Source organism: Leucopleurus acutus (genome assembly GCF_964270905.1).
Source record: "Leucopleurus acutus genome assembly, chromosome: 9".
In the NCBI taxonomy this organism is placed as follows: domain Eukaryota; kingdom Metazoa; phylum Chordata; class Mammalia; order Artiodactyla; family Delphinidae; genus Leucopleurus; species Leucopleurus acutus.
In genome coordinates, this window is record NC_139144.1 from 59346669 (window position 1) to 59367322 (window position 20654).

The 20654-nt window shown below is 46.8% G+C and overlaps 2 protein-coding genes across 3 annotated transcripts in view; one reads left to right on the forward strand and one right to left on the reverse strand.

Moving 5' to 3' along the window:
- Nucleotides 1–3790: 3790 nt before the first annotated feature.
- On the reverse strand, nucleotides 3791–3916 carry LOC309966209 (thymosin beta-4; the record flags this gene model as incomplete). The annotated part of the gene is made up of 1 exon (XM_082846181.1): nucleotides 3791–3916. The coding sequence occupies exon 1, from the start codon at nucleotides 3905–3907 to the stop codon at nucleotides 3791–3793; it is 117 nt and encodes a 38-aa protein (XP_082702307.1). The 5' UTR covers nucleotides 3908–3916.
- A 7314-nt stretch (nucleotides 3917–11230) lies between these two features.
- The window catches only part of NFE2L3 (NFE2 like bZIP transcription factor 3), a gene marked incomplete at its 5' end in the record, with an annotated part of 34992 nt that continues 25568 nt past the window's right edge, over nucleotides 11231–20654 (forward strand). For both annotated transcript variants that reach the window (XM_082847018.1, XM_082847019.1), the window contains one exon: nucleotides 11231–11800. In XM_082847018.1, coding sequence (XP_082703144.1) covers nucleotides 11231–11800 — 570 coding nt within the window. The remainder of the gene's footprint in view (nucleotides 11801–20654) is intronic.

The window sequence follows — 20654 nt, forward strand, 5'->3', positions numbered from 1 at the left end:
AGCAGTGCTCTGGAGGAGGACTGGGCCCTGAAAGCCGTCGAATGTATTTTGAAGAATTTCACTCCAACCTGAGATGATCTCTTCAATTATTCTTCAGGTTGCTGTTCAAAGGAATCTGGGTTTTCTCCAAAGGAAGCCAGGTGACCAGGTTTCCTTTGGAACCCGAGTCAGGCAACTAACCATACTTCAGAAGCTGGACTCTGTGTCTTATGCCTCCACCCTAAAACTGCAACAGAACTGAGCTTCCATATATCGTAGAACAAAGTAGGGAGCTTATCTGCTTAAGAAGCAGCATGGTTGAAATAATGAGACTCTGAGAAGGAAGCTGTGTCTCATCTTACCAGCTGCTTACTTCCTGAAAAGCTGTACAAGAAAATAACATGTTCATGACCGGAATGTTTAAGTCAGCTAGGTGATCGTGCTGATTAAAAGATTCCTATGGGAAATATTTTGGTAAAGTAAATAATCCTTAGTTTATAGATTCAAAACTGAAACACATTCCTAAACTTCCCGTTTTCACACAGCAAAGTCTCTCTTTATCGGCCTGTTTCACCTCTGAAAGCCACCTTGCTGAATTTCAGTATCAGTTCTGCCAAATAACCATCTCTTGGCTGTGAAAGGATTTTCCTGCAGCCTCTCAAAGACAAGGACAGATGGCGTTCCATTGGGGGTAGTCCCAGCTCTTTGTTTTAGCACATATTGACACTTCTGTAGGAAACAGATCCAGATACTGTTTCTTCCTAACTCATTCTGGCAGTCCTGAAGGTTTGGAGATATTTAGTGCAACGGAATTGGGAAAGTGCACTTACCACTGAATTAAGAAAGACATACATCAGGGTGAGTCATGTTCATGGTTAATTGATGCTTGTAAGAGTCACAAAGTAGTAAATAACACACTGTGATCACAAAGCACTTTCAAACAGAAATAAGACAGAAAGGGAGAAAGGAGACAACTGAAGGAAAATGCACTCCAAAAAATTTCCAGTTACAGTATGAAACTCCTTTTTTTAAGATCCTTTCTAATCTAGATGTTAGTAACAGCAAGGTTATGATAGTTTTATTCAGAAAATTAGGGAATATTTACTGTAACTCAAAATTAGGATATATTGATGAAAAGGACTGAAAGTCATCATACATGGTCCTTTCGGGAGAGTAATTGGCAGACTATATCTAACTCCTCTAAAAGCTTATATTCTTTCACTCAAAAATTTGGGGGAATTCATGCTATAGAAATAATCAGATATGTGCCCAAAATTATGTCTAAAAGAAGTTTATTGTAAAATTGTTTATAATAGTGAAAATATATGACAACAACCTAAAATTTATCAGTAGTAAACTCTTTAACTAAATCAAGGCACATCTGTGTTCTGGGATATTTTGCAGCTTATAAAGATGACAGTGTGGAATTATATTTGCTTATAGTGTTTTTTAAAAAGCAGTAACAAAAACAATTTGTTACAAAAACAAATTATTTTTATAAAAATTGTTATATAACTTACATATGGTATATATAAATTATAAAAATTATTTTAATAAAAATAATATAAATACAGGTGTGTATACTATGTTGGGTGGGGAAATTCTAGGTGATTTCAAGTTCCTATTTCCTTTCTCTCTTATCTGTTGGTGTTGTTTTACAAGGAGCACATATTACTTCTATCATCAGGAGGAAAACTGAAAGTTATTTCAAGTTTGTAGGAAGGAAGTCACAGATAAGTTTTTATCAACTGCTCTTACAAAAGCCTGATGCAGTGTTTTGCTGGGGCCTCCCAGCAGGTGAGAGGTGGGGGACAGGACAAGAGTCAGTGCAGATGGAGCCTTGAAGGTAAGACACAAGGATGAGGCCCAAGGTTCAGGTGGTTTCCAAGACGAGCCACCCACCCATCTGCCCTTCCCTGAACAGGCCTCCTGAGTGCTAATGTCGTAACTCCTGTTTCAGCGACGCTCCTTCCTCTATCCTGCCTCTGAGGTTGCCATGAACGTGACAGTACCCAGAGTATCCCAGTCTTTACGCAGGGACAAAAATCGTTCTTCTATAATAACAATCACAAAACAAAAAGAGAAGGAAAATTGTAAAATTATGTGTATTACATTCCTAGAAATGCCATAACAAATGACACAAAAACTTGGTGGCTTAAAACAACAGAAATGTGTTCTTTCACAGTTCCAGGGACCTGGAAGTCTGAAATCAAACCGCGGGCAGGCTGTGCTGCCTCTGAAGGCTCAAGGGGAGAATCCTTCCTGCCTTCTTCCAGCTTCTGGTGGCTTGTTCAGCATTAACTCCAATCTCTGCCTCTGTCTTCGCATCACCTCCTTCTCTATAGGTATGTGTGTCCTTGTCTGTCTCTTAAAAGGACACTCACATTGGATTCAGGGCTCGTCCTAATTCAGTATGATGTCACCTCAATCCTTACCTTAGTTACATCTGCAAAGACCCTATTTCCAAAAAAGGTCACAGTCTGAGGTTTTGTGTGGTGACATGAAATCAGGGGGGTCTATCCAACCTACTACAATATCATAGACAACATTTGGTCAGCAAGCAGAAACTATGACTAGTATATACCTTTTTAAAAGGTGGGCGAAGGCAGGCAGAGGTTGGCAGGGGCTCAGAAGCAGATCTAGATGGCCCAGGAAGCCCCGCCTTCTGTTCTTGTATCAATAGTTTGGCAATCAGAAGGCTGCTGCTGAGTTAAGATCAGATAGAGATTCCAGAATTCAGGAAGAGAAAACTAGGAATTAGAGAAAACCAGCAGGGACAAAGAAACAGTTAGGCAGGAACTGGTTAATGATGTGAATCAGTAAAGAGAACATTATAGCTGCTATCAAAACTACAAATATGCTTAAGGGAGATGATTAAGCAAATGAGAGAGTTCAGGTGCTAAACGAAACCTCCGTTAGGTAATTTTTAAAAACTGTCAACCTTATTGAATAATGATCAGGGTCACTGGCCTCAAAACGAGTTTCTTATAGCAAAGGAGCAATACATCAGTCCTCTGTAAACTGTACTTATATTAATTCTCAGTGGTGGTTGCTTGGGTTTTCTACTTCGTGAATGATCAATGACTTTCCCCACAACCCAACTTATGTGCTGCTTCCCTATCATCAAATAGTGTAAAGTTGGAGAGTGAAGATCAATTGGAGTGTTAGACTTTCAGAATGTCATCAGACGGGGCATGTGCAAAAAAAGTAAGGAAGATGCATCACAAAGATGCAAACTTGTCAGAGAGAGATGCCTTTCAGATTCTTCTTCTAGTTGGAGATGGTTAAGAGTGGAGTGTATTGTCTTTTGCTTTCTTTTCTAAAGTTGTGTGGTGGTGCTTTAGGTCTGATAGCCTCATAGTTATGTGAGAACACAGACCTGGTAGTAATTTTTTTTCAGGTTTTAAAACATTTTATTTGCATATTTTTAAAAATTGTGCGTTCCACTAATTAAAATCATTTGAACAACAACAAATGGCACTCTGATTAAACTGCATTTTACAGCCCGCAGGACACTGTGGACCAGCTTGCTCTTTACTCTAGATTTCACTGTCGTCCCACCCAGCCTCCTCCTTCACGAACATGCAAGTTCTTTTCCTTCCCTGCCAGCCAGACAGGGGGAAGGACGGGAGAGGCAGGCGCGGCCTTTGTTGTTAGTAGTTCTCCATTCTTTGATGTGAAAAGGGGCAGCACAGTCATTTAAACTTGATCCAACCTATTTGCATCTTACCAAGTTAAACAGCTGAAAGACGTAAAATAAGAAGGGAATGCTTGTGGAATGTACAGTGCATATTGGCAGTGCACGCCTCATTTACGACTCACCTGCTTGCTTCTCCTGTTCAATCGTTTCTTTTGAAGGCAGTGGATTTTTCTCTTGCGTTTCTGTTTTCTTCAACTTCGACTTATTGAATTTCTCAGTCTCACCCATATCGGGTTTGTCAGACACGGTTGCAGAGGAAGCAGAGTGAGTTGCGAGCGAGCTGAAGTCCGGTCTGCGCGGCGGTCACTGCCGAGTGCCTGAATTTAGTAGTCATCTAACATAGTCATCAGTGGTCACCAGGACTTTCAGGGACACTCCAGGTGAGAAGGGAACTTAGAAACCTGTCCAGTTCAAGTTCTGACTGTGCAGGTGAGAGGTGCAGCGTCCAGAGATATAGGTGCCCTTCCCAAAATGACTTGCTTGGGTCAAACTGGGATTAGACTGGGGAATCCCAAGCTCTCGCCACATATGTACCATCGGCTTTGACCATTCTCATCAGGCATCATTTCTGTTTTCTTTTTAATTTTATTTTATTGAAGTATAGTTGATTTACAATGTTGTGTTAATTTCTGCTATACGGCAAAGTGATTCATACATATATATACATTCTTTTTCATATTCTTTTCCATTATGGTTTGTCACAGGATATTGAATGTAGTTCCCTGTGCTATACAGTAGGACCTTGTTGTTTATCCATTCTATATATAATATTGATAGTTTGCATCTGCTAACCCCAAACCCCCTCCCCCTTGGCAACCAAAAGTCTGTTCTCTATGTCTGTGAGTCTGTTTCTGTTTCGTAGATAAGTTCATTTGTGTCATATTTTAGGTTCCACATATAAGCGATATCATATAATATTTGTCTTTCTCTGTCTGACTTACTTCACTTAGTATGGTAATCTCTAGGTCCATCCATGTTGTTTCAGTCAGCATTTCTTAAACACTCAGACTGTCAGTGTAAAGTGCTGCTCTGCCTTGAACAAGCCATTCTAGTTTTGCATTTGTGTGCTAATTGCCTATGAGTGGCTAAAATAATATTTTTAGTCAAAAAGACCTAGATACCCAGTAGTGCTGAGTAAATGGTTTCTGAATGTATAGAATGCAAAATAAGACCAAGGGACAGATGTGGCAAAGACAGGTATCCACCCTTTCCCTTTGGTCTTGGGAGGACAGTTAGGCCCACCTCCCAAGCCTCCATTGCACTTAGGTGAGGCCACATGGCCAAGTTCTGACCGATGGCATGTGAGCGGAAGTCATGACGGCCACTTCTGGGTTTGGCCCATAAAATCCTCCTCTGCTTGCTCTTTACTCTCTTTCTCCATATGCCAGCTGAATGGAGAGGATGCTGAGGACCCAGAGGAGGACAGAGCCACATAAGAAGAGGGCCTGTGTCCTCAAATGACCCCAAAGAGCACAGACTCCCCTTATCGTAAACCCTCTTCTGGACTGTGAAATAAGAAAGTAAACTTTCATTGGGTTAAGCCACTGAGTCTGGGAGTTGTTTATTATAGTGGTTCGCCACACTGACTAGGTTTGTGGTTAAACAGAACAGGCCCACGCTAGCTTAGGGGTCCAGCATTCTGGATGTGATAGACAGGACGAGGGTTGGCAATGGCAGTTCCCCTTTGCTCCCAAATGTCTCTACTGCAAACTTGTTGTAGATTTCCCATTCCCTGCCCACCGGCCTCACTCCAATGTCCCCTAGACCTCTCTTCTTAATTTCCTTTCTGTCCCTGCAATCCCCTTACACACACACACACACACACACACACACACACACACACACACACACACACAGCAACTGCAGACTTTGGAACCTTGACCTGAATGTAAGAATTCACACCATCGAGACTAGGTGGCGGGCAGCAAAGCTGTTTAGCTTGTGAGTTCCCTGGCACAGGCCTGGCCTTAAACATACTTCTCACATGAGGAGTCTTATGCCTCCAGATCAGTGGCATGCATTTCACCCTGTGCACATCCTGCTTCCCTAATAAGACTGTAAGCTCTTGTCTTACATGTCTTTGTATCCCAATGACTGTCACCAAATGGGTGCCTGCTTTGTCACTGACGGTAATTGAGGCTGACGTGGATCCAGAGGAGTGAAAACTGTGCAGGGATCACCGAACCGCACAGGCTGCTCTAAATACAGAGATGGTTATTTTTGTGTAAAAGATCAAGAAGGTGGAGCATCGTACAGAGAGACAAAACCAGTACTTCAGTTCCCCTGAAACTCTGCAGAGAAGATAAACTGCGAGCAGATTTTACACTTTCAAAAGTTGTGGGAAGAATGCAGTGATTGAGGAAGGGCATTCTCTCCTGCAGGAGCAGGAGCTTGAGTCATGAATAAACAAGCCAGACAGCACAGAGGAGGTGTGAACTGCAGTGGAAAGTGGAGAGATTGTGCATTTGAATTCTGGCTCTGCCATTTACCACCGGCATGTCTGTGGGCACAGGGTATCATGACGCTGAACCTCAGTGTCCTTATCTAGATAATAAAAAATGGAGGTAATACGTACTTCATAGAGTTGCTGTGACTAGTAAATGAGATTGTGCCTGGAAAGGTCCCAGCACAGAGCAGGGTTCAGTACGTCGCAGCTCCTCCAATGAATGCCATGTGTGAACACACAGATGGTGAGCATCACCATCCCAAAGTCCAGAGCAACTTTCAGAAGATTATAGACTGATAAGAGAATGAGGATAAAGTCTTCCTCTTCACGAAGTATCAGTTGATTCATCATCACCAAGACTGTTAGATATTAGATTGCAAATTAGGCCATTCATGAACCTATTTTGCAGAAGCCTTTGGCAAAATGTCTCAACAGTTGCAGAATCATTTAAATTCTAGTGACTGTGCCTGTTTTGAAACTAGCTATGCTTAATTCTTCCTCCTAGATAATATGACTTATATCTTAATTTATGTCTTAGATTTTTAATATGCTGTTAATCCTGGAATTTTTTTCTTTGCTTAACCCTGGAATTTCTACCACGAATTTAAATTTCTTGTAGCTAATATTAGCAGAAACTTTCTAAAAGAAGGATGCCAATGTTCGGACCTGTTTTCTTTCTTGCTTATTTTGTTTTGTTTTTATTTTTTGTGGTACGCGGGCCTCTCACTGTTGTGGCCTCTCCCGTTGCAGAGCACAGGCTCTAGACGCGCAGGCTCAGCGGCCATGGCTCACGGGCCCAGCCGCTCCGTGGCATGTGGGATCTTCCCAGACCGGGGCACAAACCCGTGTCCCCTGCATCAGCAGGTGGACTCCCAACCACTGCGCCACCAGGGAAGCCCTCTTGCTTATTTTGGATAGATAAAAGCAATTGCCATGGGAGAAGATGCTGGTGCTTGTGGTCACCTCACACCAGCCGACAGTGCCAGTGTTTTAGTGATATCTTTCATGCCAAGTTACAATCTTATATTTATAGGGGTAAGCCAGATTATTGCATGAAGGACCCAGAATGTACTACTGTAATGTTACTTCACAGTTATAACTGATTCATGGAGAATGTCACTAACCATACTACACAACTGCAGTTGCATTTTTAGTTTTTCCTTCCACTTGTCTGATGTCCACTTCTGACACAGGTTGTTAGTTAACTAGGCTGTGTAACAAATTAACTCCACAACTTAGTGGCTTGAAACATTTATTATCTTAGAGTCATTTCTGGGTCAGGAATCCGTGTGCAGCTTAGATACATCTTTTGGCTTGGGTCTTTCACAAGGCTGCGATCAAGGAGTTGGCTAGGGCTACCATCATCTCAAACCTCAGCCAGGGGAGGATCTGCTTTAAGCTCGCTCAGATGGCTGTGGCAGGCCTCAGGTTCTCACTGGCTGTCGGCTGAAGACACCAGTGCCTTGCCACGTGAGCTTCTATATAGGGATCCTCACAGCACGGCAGCCCTCTCCAAGAGGGAGAGAGCAAGAGATGGAGAGAGAAGGTAGTGCTGTCTGAATGCTTTTATCCCCCCAAAACTCATGTGTTGACACCTACCCTCCAAGGTGATGGTATTACAAGGTGGGGCCTTTGGAAGGTGATTAGGTGATGAGTACAGAGCCATCATGAATGGGATAAGTGCCCTTAAGAAAGCAGCTGAGAAAGCTCCCTTGCCCCTTCCTCTCTGTGAGGACACAATCAGAAGCCAGCAGTCTACAACCCAGACAAGGGCTCTCACCAGAACCTAACCGTGCCGGCACCCTGACCTTGTACTTCCAGCCTTCAGAACTATAAGCAAATTTCTGCTGTTTGTAAGCCACACAGTTCTATGGTATTTTGTTATAGCAGCCCGACTAGGATAGTAAGCAAGACAGAAGACGCTGAGTCTTTTTGTAACCTAATCTTGGAAATGACATCCCATCACTTTTGCCATATTCTGTTTGTTAGAAGCAAGTCACCAGGTTCAGCCCACACTCGAGGAAAGGGGAGGACTAGAAGTCATCTTGGAACCTGCCTACCTCACAGGAATGCATTAACTGCATCTCAAACTAATCCTGGTGAAGGACCAGCTTTTTTTCCCCAATTTGTTATAGGTCAGTAATTCCGTACAATTAAAAAAAAATTCATTTCTAGAAAAATTAAGTAACAAAAGTATACAAAAGCAAACCCACTGATCATGGGTTGGTTGTTACAACAATGTCAAATTACTATAAACATTTCTAAACACTCTCAATTCTATTACTCTCCTCATCTGAACCAGAAACAAACAGTTATGGACTGATCCCAGTTTTGGACTATCCTTTGAGTAGCACTGATTTAAGGATTTTAATAAACATAGATGACTTTTCAAGACTTTTACAAGGCAATGGTGGAGGTATTCTAGAAGAAAAAACAAAAAAGAAACCCCAACCAAACAAAAAAACCCATCCTCACTCCACTCTCTCTGCCTTGCTAAAAATGGGACCTTCTGTTATGTTGAAGGTCAAAGGTGTGTAGGACTGATTATGAGTCTCCTGTTTCATATTTGGCCTCAAGGTCCTTTCTGTGCCCCCCTTCTCACCAGTCCATAATCCACACATTTGAATTGAGCAGTCTGACAGATACTGTGATTATCAGCTCACATTTTAAAGGTGGAGGGTCAACCTCTATCGCCAACCACATTAGGAAGGAAGTTTGAAGGTCCTTCCTGTTCCTAGTCTATTAGGATCCCTCAAAACGCATCTCAAGTGTAAATGCCTCAATTCAACTGAAAAAAATATGTCTTGAGCTCCGACTGCGTGCAAGGTTCTAGGAGATACCACCTTAAAGAAGGTACCATCTCTGTTCTCACCTGGGTTACGGCACTTCCTGTATAGTCATTTATATCTCCAAAATATTTAGGCATTTGAGAACATTCTTTCCGGCCCTAATGAAATCATATCCTATCCTTCACAGTGTTAGGCAGCTCAGTGGGTCCTCAGTAAAAACTGAGGTAAATATCTGAATTCAGCAGACGTTAACCAAGCCCAGAACCTGAATCCCTGTCCAGGGACTAAATGCTGTGAACAGGGCTACTGTCCCAAATCTCACTAACCCCGCGAGTGTCTCTCTTCCAGCCTCTTCACCACCCCATAACCCCACCCCCAAGGCTTAAAGCGGAAGCGACTTTGAAGAAGTCTGCTTCAGCTCCCCTGGTTCTCACGGGGCAAACTGACATCTGGTGTGAAGTTCTCATTACAGTAGGCCCAAGACAGAGGAGAAAACCAGGTGGAGGAAGGGGCCTTTAGAAACAAGTCTTGGGTCTTCCCTGGTGGCGCGGTGGTTGGGAATCCGCCTGCCGATGCAGGGGGCACGGGTTCATGCCCCGGGAGGATCCCACATGCCGCGGAGCGGCTGGGCCCGTGAGCCATGGCCGCTGAGCCTGCGCGTCCAGAGCCTGTGCTCCGCAACGGGAGAGGCCGCAACAGCGAGAGGCCCGCGTACCGCAAAAAAACCCAAAAAACAAAAAACAAATCTTGCTCAACTTCTTACACAACTGCCAACCCTCAGGTAGGCATCACCACCTTCTGCCTCTCTGCCCTCCCCACCCCGCCCCGGAAGGAAATGGGAGTTAGTAAAACCTACAATGGCAAGGCCCAGTGCTGGGTACCACGCGGGCACAAAGGTGAGCCAAACAGGTTTTTTGCCCTCAAGAATTCATAATGGGCAAATCAGAACAATTTCAACTACAATGCAAAGTGAAAAGTGCCAAGTGTTGCAATGTTGGCATATGGAGAAATCACTGTGGGAGAACAGATGGGGGAAGAGAATCACAAATGGTGAAAATTCAGAGGATGTTATCTTTGGGTTAAGCCTTGGAGGATAGGTAGTACAAATAATGGGTAACAGAGACTGCTTCCTACCTACCAGGTACTGTGGTTGGTGGTATACATACAGCTCATTTGGGGCTCACAACAGGTGTGCTGAGGGGGTGCTCTTATTAGTCCCATTTCACAGTGAGGAAACTGAGGCACAGAGAGTGACCAATTTGTCCAAGGTTCCAGGCTAGTAAGAAATGGAGGGGGCTTTGAAGTCATGCACGATAACTCTAGCGCTGTTGCTCTTAACCGTCACTTCAGGAGCAAAGGAGACCATGAGGGAAGGCATAGCCTCATGCAGGGGTAGCCCAGGGCACAGGGAGGAGTCTGTGAGGCTGGAGCACAGGGTCAGGAGTTGGGGGAGGCGGGAGGGAACGGAGAGCAGTGCTGTTTGATCCTTACGGTAGCAGTGGAATCTATATGTCAAATTCTGGGCTTTACATTTAATATTTCCTCTGACTTCACCACATCCCTATTGGACAGGTACTACTATCCCCATTTTACAGATAAGAGAACTGAGGCACAGAGAAGTAACTTATTCAAGGTCACACGACTGGTAGTGGCGCTGGGATGTGAACCCACTGTGCCAGCTCAGTGTTCTCGTGTGGGTGGAAGCCCTTTGCATGCTGCCCAGTGCCTCGACTCCCCCTCTCCTCGGCCCCCCCCCCCCCGCCCCCAGTCTACACATCCGGTCCATTCCCACCCACCTTTACCGCGGACCCCCTACTCCCACCCCGCGCACTCAGCCACAACCGCCCAGCCCACGGCCACAGGGTTGGGGGCCACTTGGCGCTCAGAACAACTTCTGCTCCCAGAAAGCTTTGCGTTCCCCCCAAATAAAGAGCCTTTGAGCCCGGGAGCCCCGCCCCACGCAGGCCTGGGGCGGCAGTGGGCGTGTCCCCGGCGGCGGCGCCCGCGGCCCGGGGCGGGGCCTGGTTGCAGCGCGCGGCTGCGGGGCAGCGGGGCGGCTAAGCTGGCTAGCTCTGCGCGTAGGTAGCTCCTCCTCCTCCGCCTCTCCCGAGCCGCAGGCACCTGGGCGGCTGCGGTGGAACTGTTTTTGTGCCCGGCTCCGGGGGCCCGCGACGGCCGCTGCACGCCCGGGTCCATTGTTTCTGTCTCTTCCGGGCAGGTGCCGGCGGCGCGCAGGGGCCGCACGTGCCCAAGCGGCGGCCGGCGCGCAGGGACCCGCGGGCGCCGGCAGGGGCGTCCCCGGGCGCGCGGCGGGGGATGAAGTACCTGAAGCCGTGGTGGTCGGACGGCGGCAGCCTCCTGCACCTCACCATCCTGCTTAGCTTGGCAGGGCTTCGCCTGGACCTGGACCTCTACCTGCTGCTCCCGCCGCGGACCCTGCTCGGAGATGAGCTTCTGCTCTCGGGAGGCCCGACGAGCCCTGCCTACGCGCTCAGCCCCTTCCCGGCCTCAGGGGGGTGGAGGCGCGCCGAGCTCCTGCACCCTAAGGGCCGGGAGCGGGACCCCGTGGCGCCGCCGGAGAGCCAGCTGCTCCGGGAGGTGCGCGCGCTGGGGGTCCCCTTCATTCCCTGCACCCGAGTGGACGCGTGGCTGGTGCACAGCGTGGCTGCCGGGGACGCCGACGGGGCCCACGCGCTGCTCGGCGCCGCCGCCGCCTCTTCGGCCGGAGGAGTGGGCGCCGGCGTGAACGGCGTTAGCCAGGCTGTGCCGGGTAGCGGCGGGAATCCCAGAGCGGCTCCGAGTAGCCCCTTGGCCGCCGGGGAGGAGGAGAAGGCTCCCGCGGAACCGACGGCTCAAGTGTCGGACGCCGGCGGACACGCGAGCGAGGTAACAGGAGAGCGGGACGCGAGCGGGGTGCTGGGGGACCTGGCCGGGAGCCCTGGAGGGTAGCGAGGGACCTGGGGGGGGCCACCCCTGCGTTCTTCCACCCTCCACCCCCGGGGGACTGCGGGTTTGCGGACGACTGTGCGCCTCCCTTTTTTGTGAATCCGAACGAAGCCTCTTAGTGCTGTCGCTGTGGCTCTTAGGCTTTTGGGAATGAAGTGCGTGAAATCATCCGTTAGGTTTTAGAGAACACCTTTCAGCTGTGTTTGATGGTGATCAAGGGTAGTTCGGGGGTGGGGAGGGGAGACGGTATGCTGGAAATTTTCTGGCCCACTCTCTTCGTTCGGTACCTCGTGTAAGCTGAGATGTCTTTTTCTGGAACCGAAGGAGGCCTTGGCCCCCGGGAGAATGCACGTTTCTCTTAAGAACCATGCACCCGGCCCAACACGGTGGCCCCCTCTGGATTTTAACCCATTGCAGTTCGTGTTTTGATGCGTCCCTGGATTAAGCAGCTGTGGTGAGTGTCAGCTCCGAGGCTAGCACACAAACGGACCTGCTCGTACCTAACCATCCCCCACACCTAACAATCCTCCAGCCCCCGGAACTCGTGTAACCCCTTTTTAGCATAAAGAAAACAGGTATCCTGACAGTCACCTAGTGACTAACAAGTCCCCTTTGGTTTGTAGGTTCAAACCTTTCAGTGTAACTTTCTTTTAAAACAAAGTTCACTGAGATCTGTTGACTGAAGCATCTGGTGCTACCAATGGCAAGTTGGAGTCTAAAGACGCAGCACAGCAATTTCCACAAAATGGGCTTATCCAAAGTTCCCTCAAAGGGGCCTTTTTCATTCTCTCTTGGCCCAAACCTTAGTGTTGACAGTCGGTAGTGATCAACAAGGGATCCTCGGACGTTGTTTTTTGTGGACTGCAATCTTATGCAAAATGGGAATTGGGGCCAGACTGGTTTGTTTGCTGCTCTTCAGAATTGCCCTGTTTGTGTAGGCAGTTGCCAGACGAGCTTCTCCACCCTCTCCTGGAGGGGTCATTGTGCCGAAGTGCTGGGTGATTCAGTGTTATGCAGATCTGATCCCTTCCTCTTCCTGGGGCCGGAACTAATGGCGAGGGGGTTGGTGAGAGTCTCGGTGGGCTCCTGTCTGTTCAGAACACCAGGAGGGAAAGATTCTTTCAGCTCACTCGTCCAGTCTCTCTCTACCCTGTGGGGTGGTCTCACCTGCATCCCCTGCCCCTGCAGGAGTGGTACGCACTGCACTGCTACCTTTCCCGATCCTGCGACATACATGGATGAAAGCCAGTGCGGGCTGCCGGCCCAGGTGGCACCCTGCCCTTATCACTGCTGAATGCCAGCCGGCCTGCAAAATGTGCGGTGAGGGAGATGAGGCTGTTCGCTCTTCAAGGACTTCCCTCCCCGGCCCAGCCTCTCCTGGTTGATACCTAGTTAGACCAGCAAGCCTGCCTTGGGGGAAGCTCTGAGGACCTAGGCCCAGCCAGACCTCGGATGCCCTGAGCCCAGATTTCCTGGGGGAGAGGGTGAGGTTCACGCTGGGCCATTCTTCTGGTGTTGCCTTCCCCAGCTGGCATGTGTGGACCTGCTGGACGTGGTAGCTGCTGGGATGACCTGATTTTGTTCATTCTGACGATGATCAGCTGTCGAGCATCTTACAGTTTTCGCAGCCAATTCACCTTTATTGGTAACACCTTTTACATGCCCTTATGCGGTCCACAGGCCAGGCATCCTTATATCCAATTCGTATTTAAGGAAAATAGAGGCCCACCGAGGCTGGGGGGCTTGGCTAAACCAACACAGGTAATGAGTGCCAGAAGTGGGTCTAGACCCCGAGCTCCCTGGCTCCCGGGCTGGCGCATTAAGCATCTACGCTGTACTCAGGTTTTCTGTGCAAGCTTGCAGCTGGAATGGGGCAATGCGCCCCACTCCTGACCCCAGCACCACTGCTCTCCGATGCTGGATTGACTTTGAAAAGCAGATTGCACCATCCGTAATGCCAAAGTTACAGTTTGAAACCATGACTCTGGAGAACATGAGCTGAAAAAACAGCACTGGTTTTTGCAGTCAGCAAAGCTGCATGTTGGGGCGTCACATAATAATCTGCCCTCATTATAGGTTACTTTAATCTCCCCTAGTCTCAGTGTTTCATCTGTTGAGTGGGAAAGTAATGCTTACCCTCAAGGGTGTTGTGCCAGTGAAGTAGGAAAAGCACGTGTGAGGTGCCAGCCCGGTGCGTTGTTCTTCTTTTGTTCCCATCCTCAACCCACCCTCCTTAACCTGTCCCCACTCACATTATTCCCTTTTGTCTTGTTTGTCTATATGTCTGGCTTGGTTGTTTGTTTGTTAGTTAAGGGGGTGCGGTGTGTTGGAGCCAGACTGCCTGGTTTGGGATCCCAGCTCTACCACACATTGCTGTGTGACATCGGGCCATTTCTTAAGCAGTCTGTGCTTCATTCGCACCTGCACAATGGGAATAATAATGGTGCCTACCACAGGGGGTTGTTGTGAGAATTAAACAATTCATTCCATGCAACAGGCTTAGAACTGCGCCTGTCCTATCTTAAATGCTCAATAAATGTTAACTTTGAAGAGTGAGTGGTGTGCCCCATAGGAACGTCATAGGTTTGTTTTGTTTTAAAATAGATAATTCTGGTGGCTTACATTTGAGCTGTAGGAGATTCCAGTTTTATAGTGTAACTTTCCATAATTTTTGTACATGTGCAAAAATGTTTTGGAGTAGGGGATTTTCCAAGTATCAAAAGAAGTACAGCTTTGGTGTCACTTCTTAGTGGGGCTAATCATTAGCTGCAAACAGTACGCGGAATTCCCCAGGGTAGACAAGCTTCCCTTCTTAACCACAGCCATTCACTCCCAACCCATGAAGCGCATGTTCTTCAAAGTCATGCATGGGTTCAACAAAGAAATGAACAGTTGTTGCAGAATCGTGTGTGTGAGCATATATGAAGATGGGGTGACTGCTAAAAGCCAGTATCCGTATTTCAGAGAACTGTTGCCACTTTACAACTGAGAGGGGTTGTGGTCATCTTGATGTGGTTTCATGCCCTGGGACAGACCGGGGACCCTCTGCTGGGAGAGGGCTACAGCAGGACCTCAGATTTACTGTCCTTTGGACTTGGTTTCTTCAGGTCACAGGAAGAATCTGATACAGTCAATATTTGCTTCTAAAAGTAAAGGGAAGGGAAAGAAGTTCCTTGATGATAAAGTAAAAGTTGGTTTTTGTTTCAAAATCAAAGATAGTCCCTGATGCCCAGGCAATTGGAGATAGATGAAATATCAAACACTTGCCAGTTTTCAGCTCACAGCCATGGTACAGAGATAGTCTTATATGTAATTACATCCGTTGCAGTACAAGGTTTCACAGTAGACTTTGTTTTACTTACTAAAATATGCAGTGAAGATGCACCTATGGTCGTCTTATTGGAAAGGATGGCATGGGTCACTGCGTTAGTGTCCTAGGGCTGCTGCGACAAAGTACCACAAACCAGGTGGCTTAAACAACAAGAAATATATTGCCTCACGGTTCTGGGGGCAAAAAGTTGGAGATAAGGTCTCAGCAGGGTTCCTTCGCTCCTAGCTTCTGGTAGTTTGCTGGCAATCTTTGGCAACCCTTGGTTTCTACTGCATCACCCCAGTCTCTGCCTTCTGCACCACCCCAGTCTCTGCCTTCTGCACGTGGCATTGTCCCTGTACGCATGTCTGTAGCCAGATTTCCCTCTTTATAGGACACCAGTCATATAGGATTAGGGGCCCACCCTACTCATCCTAACTAATCACGTCAGCAACGACCCAGTTTCCAAATAAGGTCACATTCTGGGGCACTGAGGGCTATGACTTCAACATATGAATTTCAAGGGACTCAAGCCAATCTGTTATGCAGTCACCATCTCTCTTTCCTGGCACCTCTTGGGGTGTTCGGCTTGCTTATCAAGTATATACTCCAGTTGTTGAAAACGAAGTCAGCCGTCCTGGAAGCAGCTAGGCTATGCGTAGTGGCATTTGCAGAAGGACTTGGTATGAGTTCATGAGGAAATCGGGGTTTTTTGCTGGCTTGATGTGCCACAACCCCCAGGAACCTTACTCCAGACTTCTTCCCAGTCAGCCCCCTTCACCCGAAGTGGTAGGTTACGGAGAGGTCATCGCTGCGGTGTATGAGTCTCCTCTTTGCTCCCCTTGCTTCTCAGCTCAACTCAGAATCTGCACTGGCGAGCAGACCCCGGCAGGCTGTTCTAGTGGTCAGTGTGCCGGGCCTGGAGTTAGACCAGCTTGGGTAGCTGTAGGTCTCAGCTCACCGCTGACTCGTTATATGACCCAGAGCACAGTTGTTGACCTCCCCGTGCCTTGGTTCTCATATCTGTAAAATGGAATGGTAAGAGTACCTTCAGGAGCTGTCGTGAGGATTAAAAGAGATCACGCAGGTTCAGCAGGGTTGGTACGTGGTAAGCCCTCGATAATGTTAGCAGCTGCTGTTAATTCAGCAGGGCCTCTCTAATGCCCTTTCCCAACTTATTCCTGTGCGTTCCGTTGCCACGTGCAGGTTTCCAGAGCACGCCTTGGTCCTTACCATTTTCATCTGGGGAGCTTCCACTAGGTCCCCGTTACCTCCCAATTTGATATGTTGTCATTCAAGGCTCCCCGTTTGGCCAGTGTGGCTCCCGAGCTGAGCTCATCTCCCTCTGATCCTCCACCTGTAGCCTACTTTCCCGCTCTAACTTTCTCCCTTCCTTTTCCCCAGACAGCAGTGCTTTCCTGCCATTTACTTTGTTGCCTTTGCCCAGAATGCCTCCTTTCATTCCTCTCAAGTCTTTTACTGTTAAATTCTGACTTCTCTCCACTATCACCTCATCTACAAGCACTTCCTGTTCTTTCCTTTGAGCCCTATTGCACTTTGTGACATTTCTTCTGTGGGACTTGCATCCTCTACTTTGAACCGCAGTGTCTTGAGTGTGGAAACTGGATCTTTGCTTTTAACCTGCAAATGGCGCCCAGGGACGGGGTTGGGAGCACAGGCCAATTCAGCCAGCGTCTGTTGAGCGCCCCTCATCCATCCTCCACGTTGGCTCTGCAGAACTTCCAAGATGCTGTGAGCTTGAATATGTCTTGGGACCTTCACGGCCAGAGTCCCAACCAGAAAGTAGGTCATATCCGAAATCCTGATGGGCCATCTGACCACTTAATGCCAATTTGAACGGATGGGGCAGTGGCAAGCAGACTTGCAGGTTGGCATCATAATTAATCAGGTGGTGAAACTCAGGATTGCCTAAAGTGATATAGCAAGTTAGTGACCTTGCCCAGAATACACAAGTCACTGTTCTTAAGCACTGAGTAAACCATGCCTCCCTCCCACCCACTACAAAACTTAAAACGTAAAAACAAGCTTCTCCCATTTGTGGCAGCCTTTCGATATGAATAATTTATCCTCAAAATCTAGTTAAGGATCTGCATTAATATTCAAATACACTTCTGGAGAGCTGGAGCAGGCTGGGCCTCAGGTGCATAGCTGGGTGGTTTTTGGTTGAGTTGCAGGTGGTGGTTGGCAGAGTATGGGCAGTGGCTAGAAGCAAGGCACTGGCCTTTTGAGATTGGGTGGACCCGGGTTCCCATTGGCATCAGCCAGCGTTCTCTAGAGAACACAGCCAGTATGAGGGGTGTGTGTGTGTGTGTGTGTGTGTGTGTTTAAGAGACTTATTTCAAGGAATTGGCTAGCGTGTTTGTGGAGGCTGGGCACATCCAGACTCTAGGGCAGCTGGAAACCACCAGCAGGAGGTAATGCTGCAGGCTTGAGGCAGAATTTCTTACTCGGGGAAACCTCACTTTTCCCTTAAAGGCTTTCTTTCAACTGATTGGATGAAATAAGGCCCACTCAGAATTCAGAAGTTAATCTCTTTTACTGAAAGTCACCTGGTTGGTTGCAGCTGTTAGCCACATCTACAAAATACCTTCACAGCAACACCTAGGTTAGTGTTCGACTGACTTCTAGGTACGAAAGCCTGGCCACGCTGACACCTAAAACTCGTCGTCGCCCCATCCCAGCTCTGTCTCTTCCTGGGCAACCTTCATGAGCCGTGGTATCCAGATTGTAAAAGGAGAATATTAACCTCTTTCTGGGAGAGTTTGAGGATTAAATAATGCTGTATGTTAAAGGACTAGGACCGTTCCTGGCATGTTAATATTCAACTGATGATTTGCTCTCAGTGCCCTTGAGCTGGGGGTTGAATCCCCAGGAAAGTCCTGTCTTCCAGAGGACATAATGGAAGACTTCTAGGTCATGAAGGAGGCCTTGGGCGTGTTGGGGAGGCAGAAGCCTGAAGGCTCATCTGAAGGAAGAGCTTCTCAGCCTTTCTTTAGAGCTGAGTTTCTCATCCCAGTGACTGTATCAATTACCGGGTTGCTTGTTACAATGTAGATTTCAGGGCCCACCCCCTGACTGGCTGAATCAGAGCCTCTCAGGTGGGGCCTGGGTTGGGTTCTGCAGTTTAGAAGACCTCCAGGTGATTCTTGTGCTGCCCAAGCTTGACCTCAGCCACGTGTTCCTCCCCAAGGGCCTTTGACTACCCGGCAACGTGTGAATGGAGGGGGTGCCTGGCTGAAAACTGCCTTTCTGTGAATTGAAGGCCCAGAAGAGCTCATGGACTGGGCCAGAGTTACCTGCTTCGGCAGCAGGACCTGGGCTAGTGCCCTGGTTTGCCAGCTGTTGTTTTTTATTATTTTTTTAACATCTTTATTGGAGTATAATTGCTTTACAGTGTTGTGTTAGCTTCTGCTGTACAACAAAGTGAATCAGCTATACGTATACGTATATCCCCATATCCCCTCCCTCTTGCGTCTCCCTCCCACCTTCCCTATCCCACCCCTCTAGGTGGTCACAAAGCACCGAGCTTATCTCCCTGTGTCATGCAGCTGCTTCCCACTAGCTATCTATTTTACATTTGGTAGTGCATATATGTCACTACTACTCTCTCACTGCGTCCCAGCTTACCCTTCCCCATCCCCGTGTCCTCAAGTCCATTCTCTGCGTCTGTGTCTTTATTCCTGTCCTGCCCCTAGATTCTTCAGAACCTTTTTTTTTTTTAGATTCCATATATGTGTGTTAGCGTATGGTATTTGTTTTTCTCTTTCTGACTTCACTCTGTATGACAGTCTCTAGATTCATCCAGGTCTCTACAAATGACCCAATTTCATTCCTTTTTATGGCTGAGTAATATTCCACTGCATATATGTACCACATCTTTACCCATTCATCTGTCGATGGGCATTTAGGTTGCGTCCATGACCTGGCTATTGTAAATAGAGCTGCAATGAACATTGTGGTACATGACTCTTTTTGAATTATGGTTTTCTCTGGGTATATGCCCAGTAGTGGGATTGCTGGGTCATATGGTAATTCTATTTTTAGTTTTTTAAGGAACCTCCGTACTGTTCTCCATAGTGGCTGTATCAGTTTACATTCCCACCAACAGTGCAAGAGGGTTCCCTTTTCTCCACACCCTTTCCAGCATTTGTTGTTTGTAGATTTTCTGATGATGCCTATTCTAACTGGTGTGAGGTGGTACCTCATTGTAGTTTTGATTTGCATTTCTCTAATAATTAGTGATGTTGAGCAGCTTTTCATGTGCTTCTTGGCCATCTGTATGTCTTCTTTGGAGGAATGTCTATTTCGGTCTTCTGCCCATTTTTGGATTGGGTTGTTTGGTTTTTTAATATTGAGCTGCATGAGCTGTTTATATATTTTGGAGATTAATCCTTTGTCCATTTATTCCTTTGCAAATATTTTCTCCCATTCTGAAGGTTGTCTTTTCATCTTGTTAATGGTTTCCTTTGCTGTGCAAAAACTTTTAAGTTTCATTAGGTCCCATTTGTTTATTTTGTTTTTATTTCCATTTCTCTAGGAGGTGGGTCAAAAAGGATCTTGCTGTGATTTATGTCACAGAGTGTTCTGCCTATGTTTTCCTCTAAGTTTTATAGTGTCTGGCCTCACATTTAGGTCTTTAATCCATTTTGAGTTTATTTTTGTGTATGGTGTTAGGGAGTGTTCTAATTTCATTCTTTTACATGTAGCTGTCCAGTTCTCCCACCACCACTTACTGAAGAGGCTGTCTTTTCTCCATTGTATACTCTTGCCTCCTTTATCAAAGATAAGGTGACTGTATGTGCATGGGTTTATCTCTGGGCTTTCTATCCTGTTCCATTGATCTATATTTCTCTTTTTGTGCCAGTACCATACTGTCTTGATTACTGTAGCTTTATAGAATAGTCTGAAGTCAGGGAGTCTGATTCCTCCAGCTCCGTTTTTCTTTTTCAATATAGTTTTGTCTGTTTGGGGTCTTTTGTGTTCCCATACAAATTGTGAAATTTTTTGTTATAGTTCTGTGAAAAATGCCATCCGTAGTTTGATATGGATTGCACTGAATTTGTAGATTGCTTTGGGTAGTATAGTCATTTTCACAATGTTGATTCTTCCAATCCAAGAACATAGTATATCTCTCCGTCTGTTTGTATCATCTTTAATTTCTTTCATCAGTTTCTTATAGTTTTCTGCATACAGGTCTTTTGTCTCCTTAGGTAGGTTTATTCCTAGGTATTTTATTCTTTTTGTTGCAGTTGGTAAATGGGAGTGTTTCCTTAATTTCTCTTTCAGATTTTTCATCATTAGTGTATAGGAATGCAAGAGATTTCTGTGCATTAATTTTGTATCCTGCTACTCTACCAAATTCATTGATTGGCTCTTTTAGTTTTCTGGTAGCTTCTTTAGGATTCTCTATGTATAGTATGTCATCTGCAAACAGTGACAGTTTTACTTCTTCTTTTCCGATTT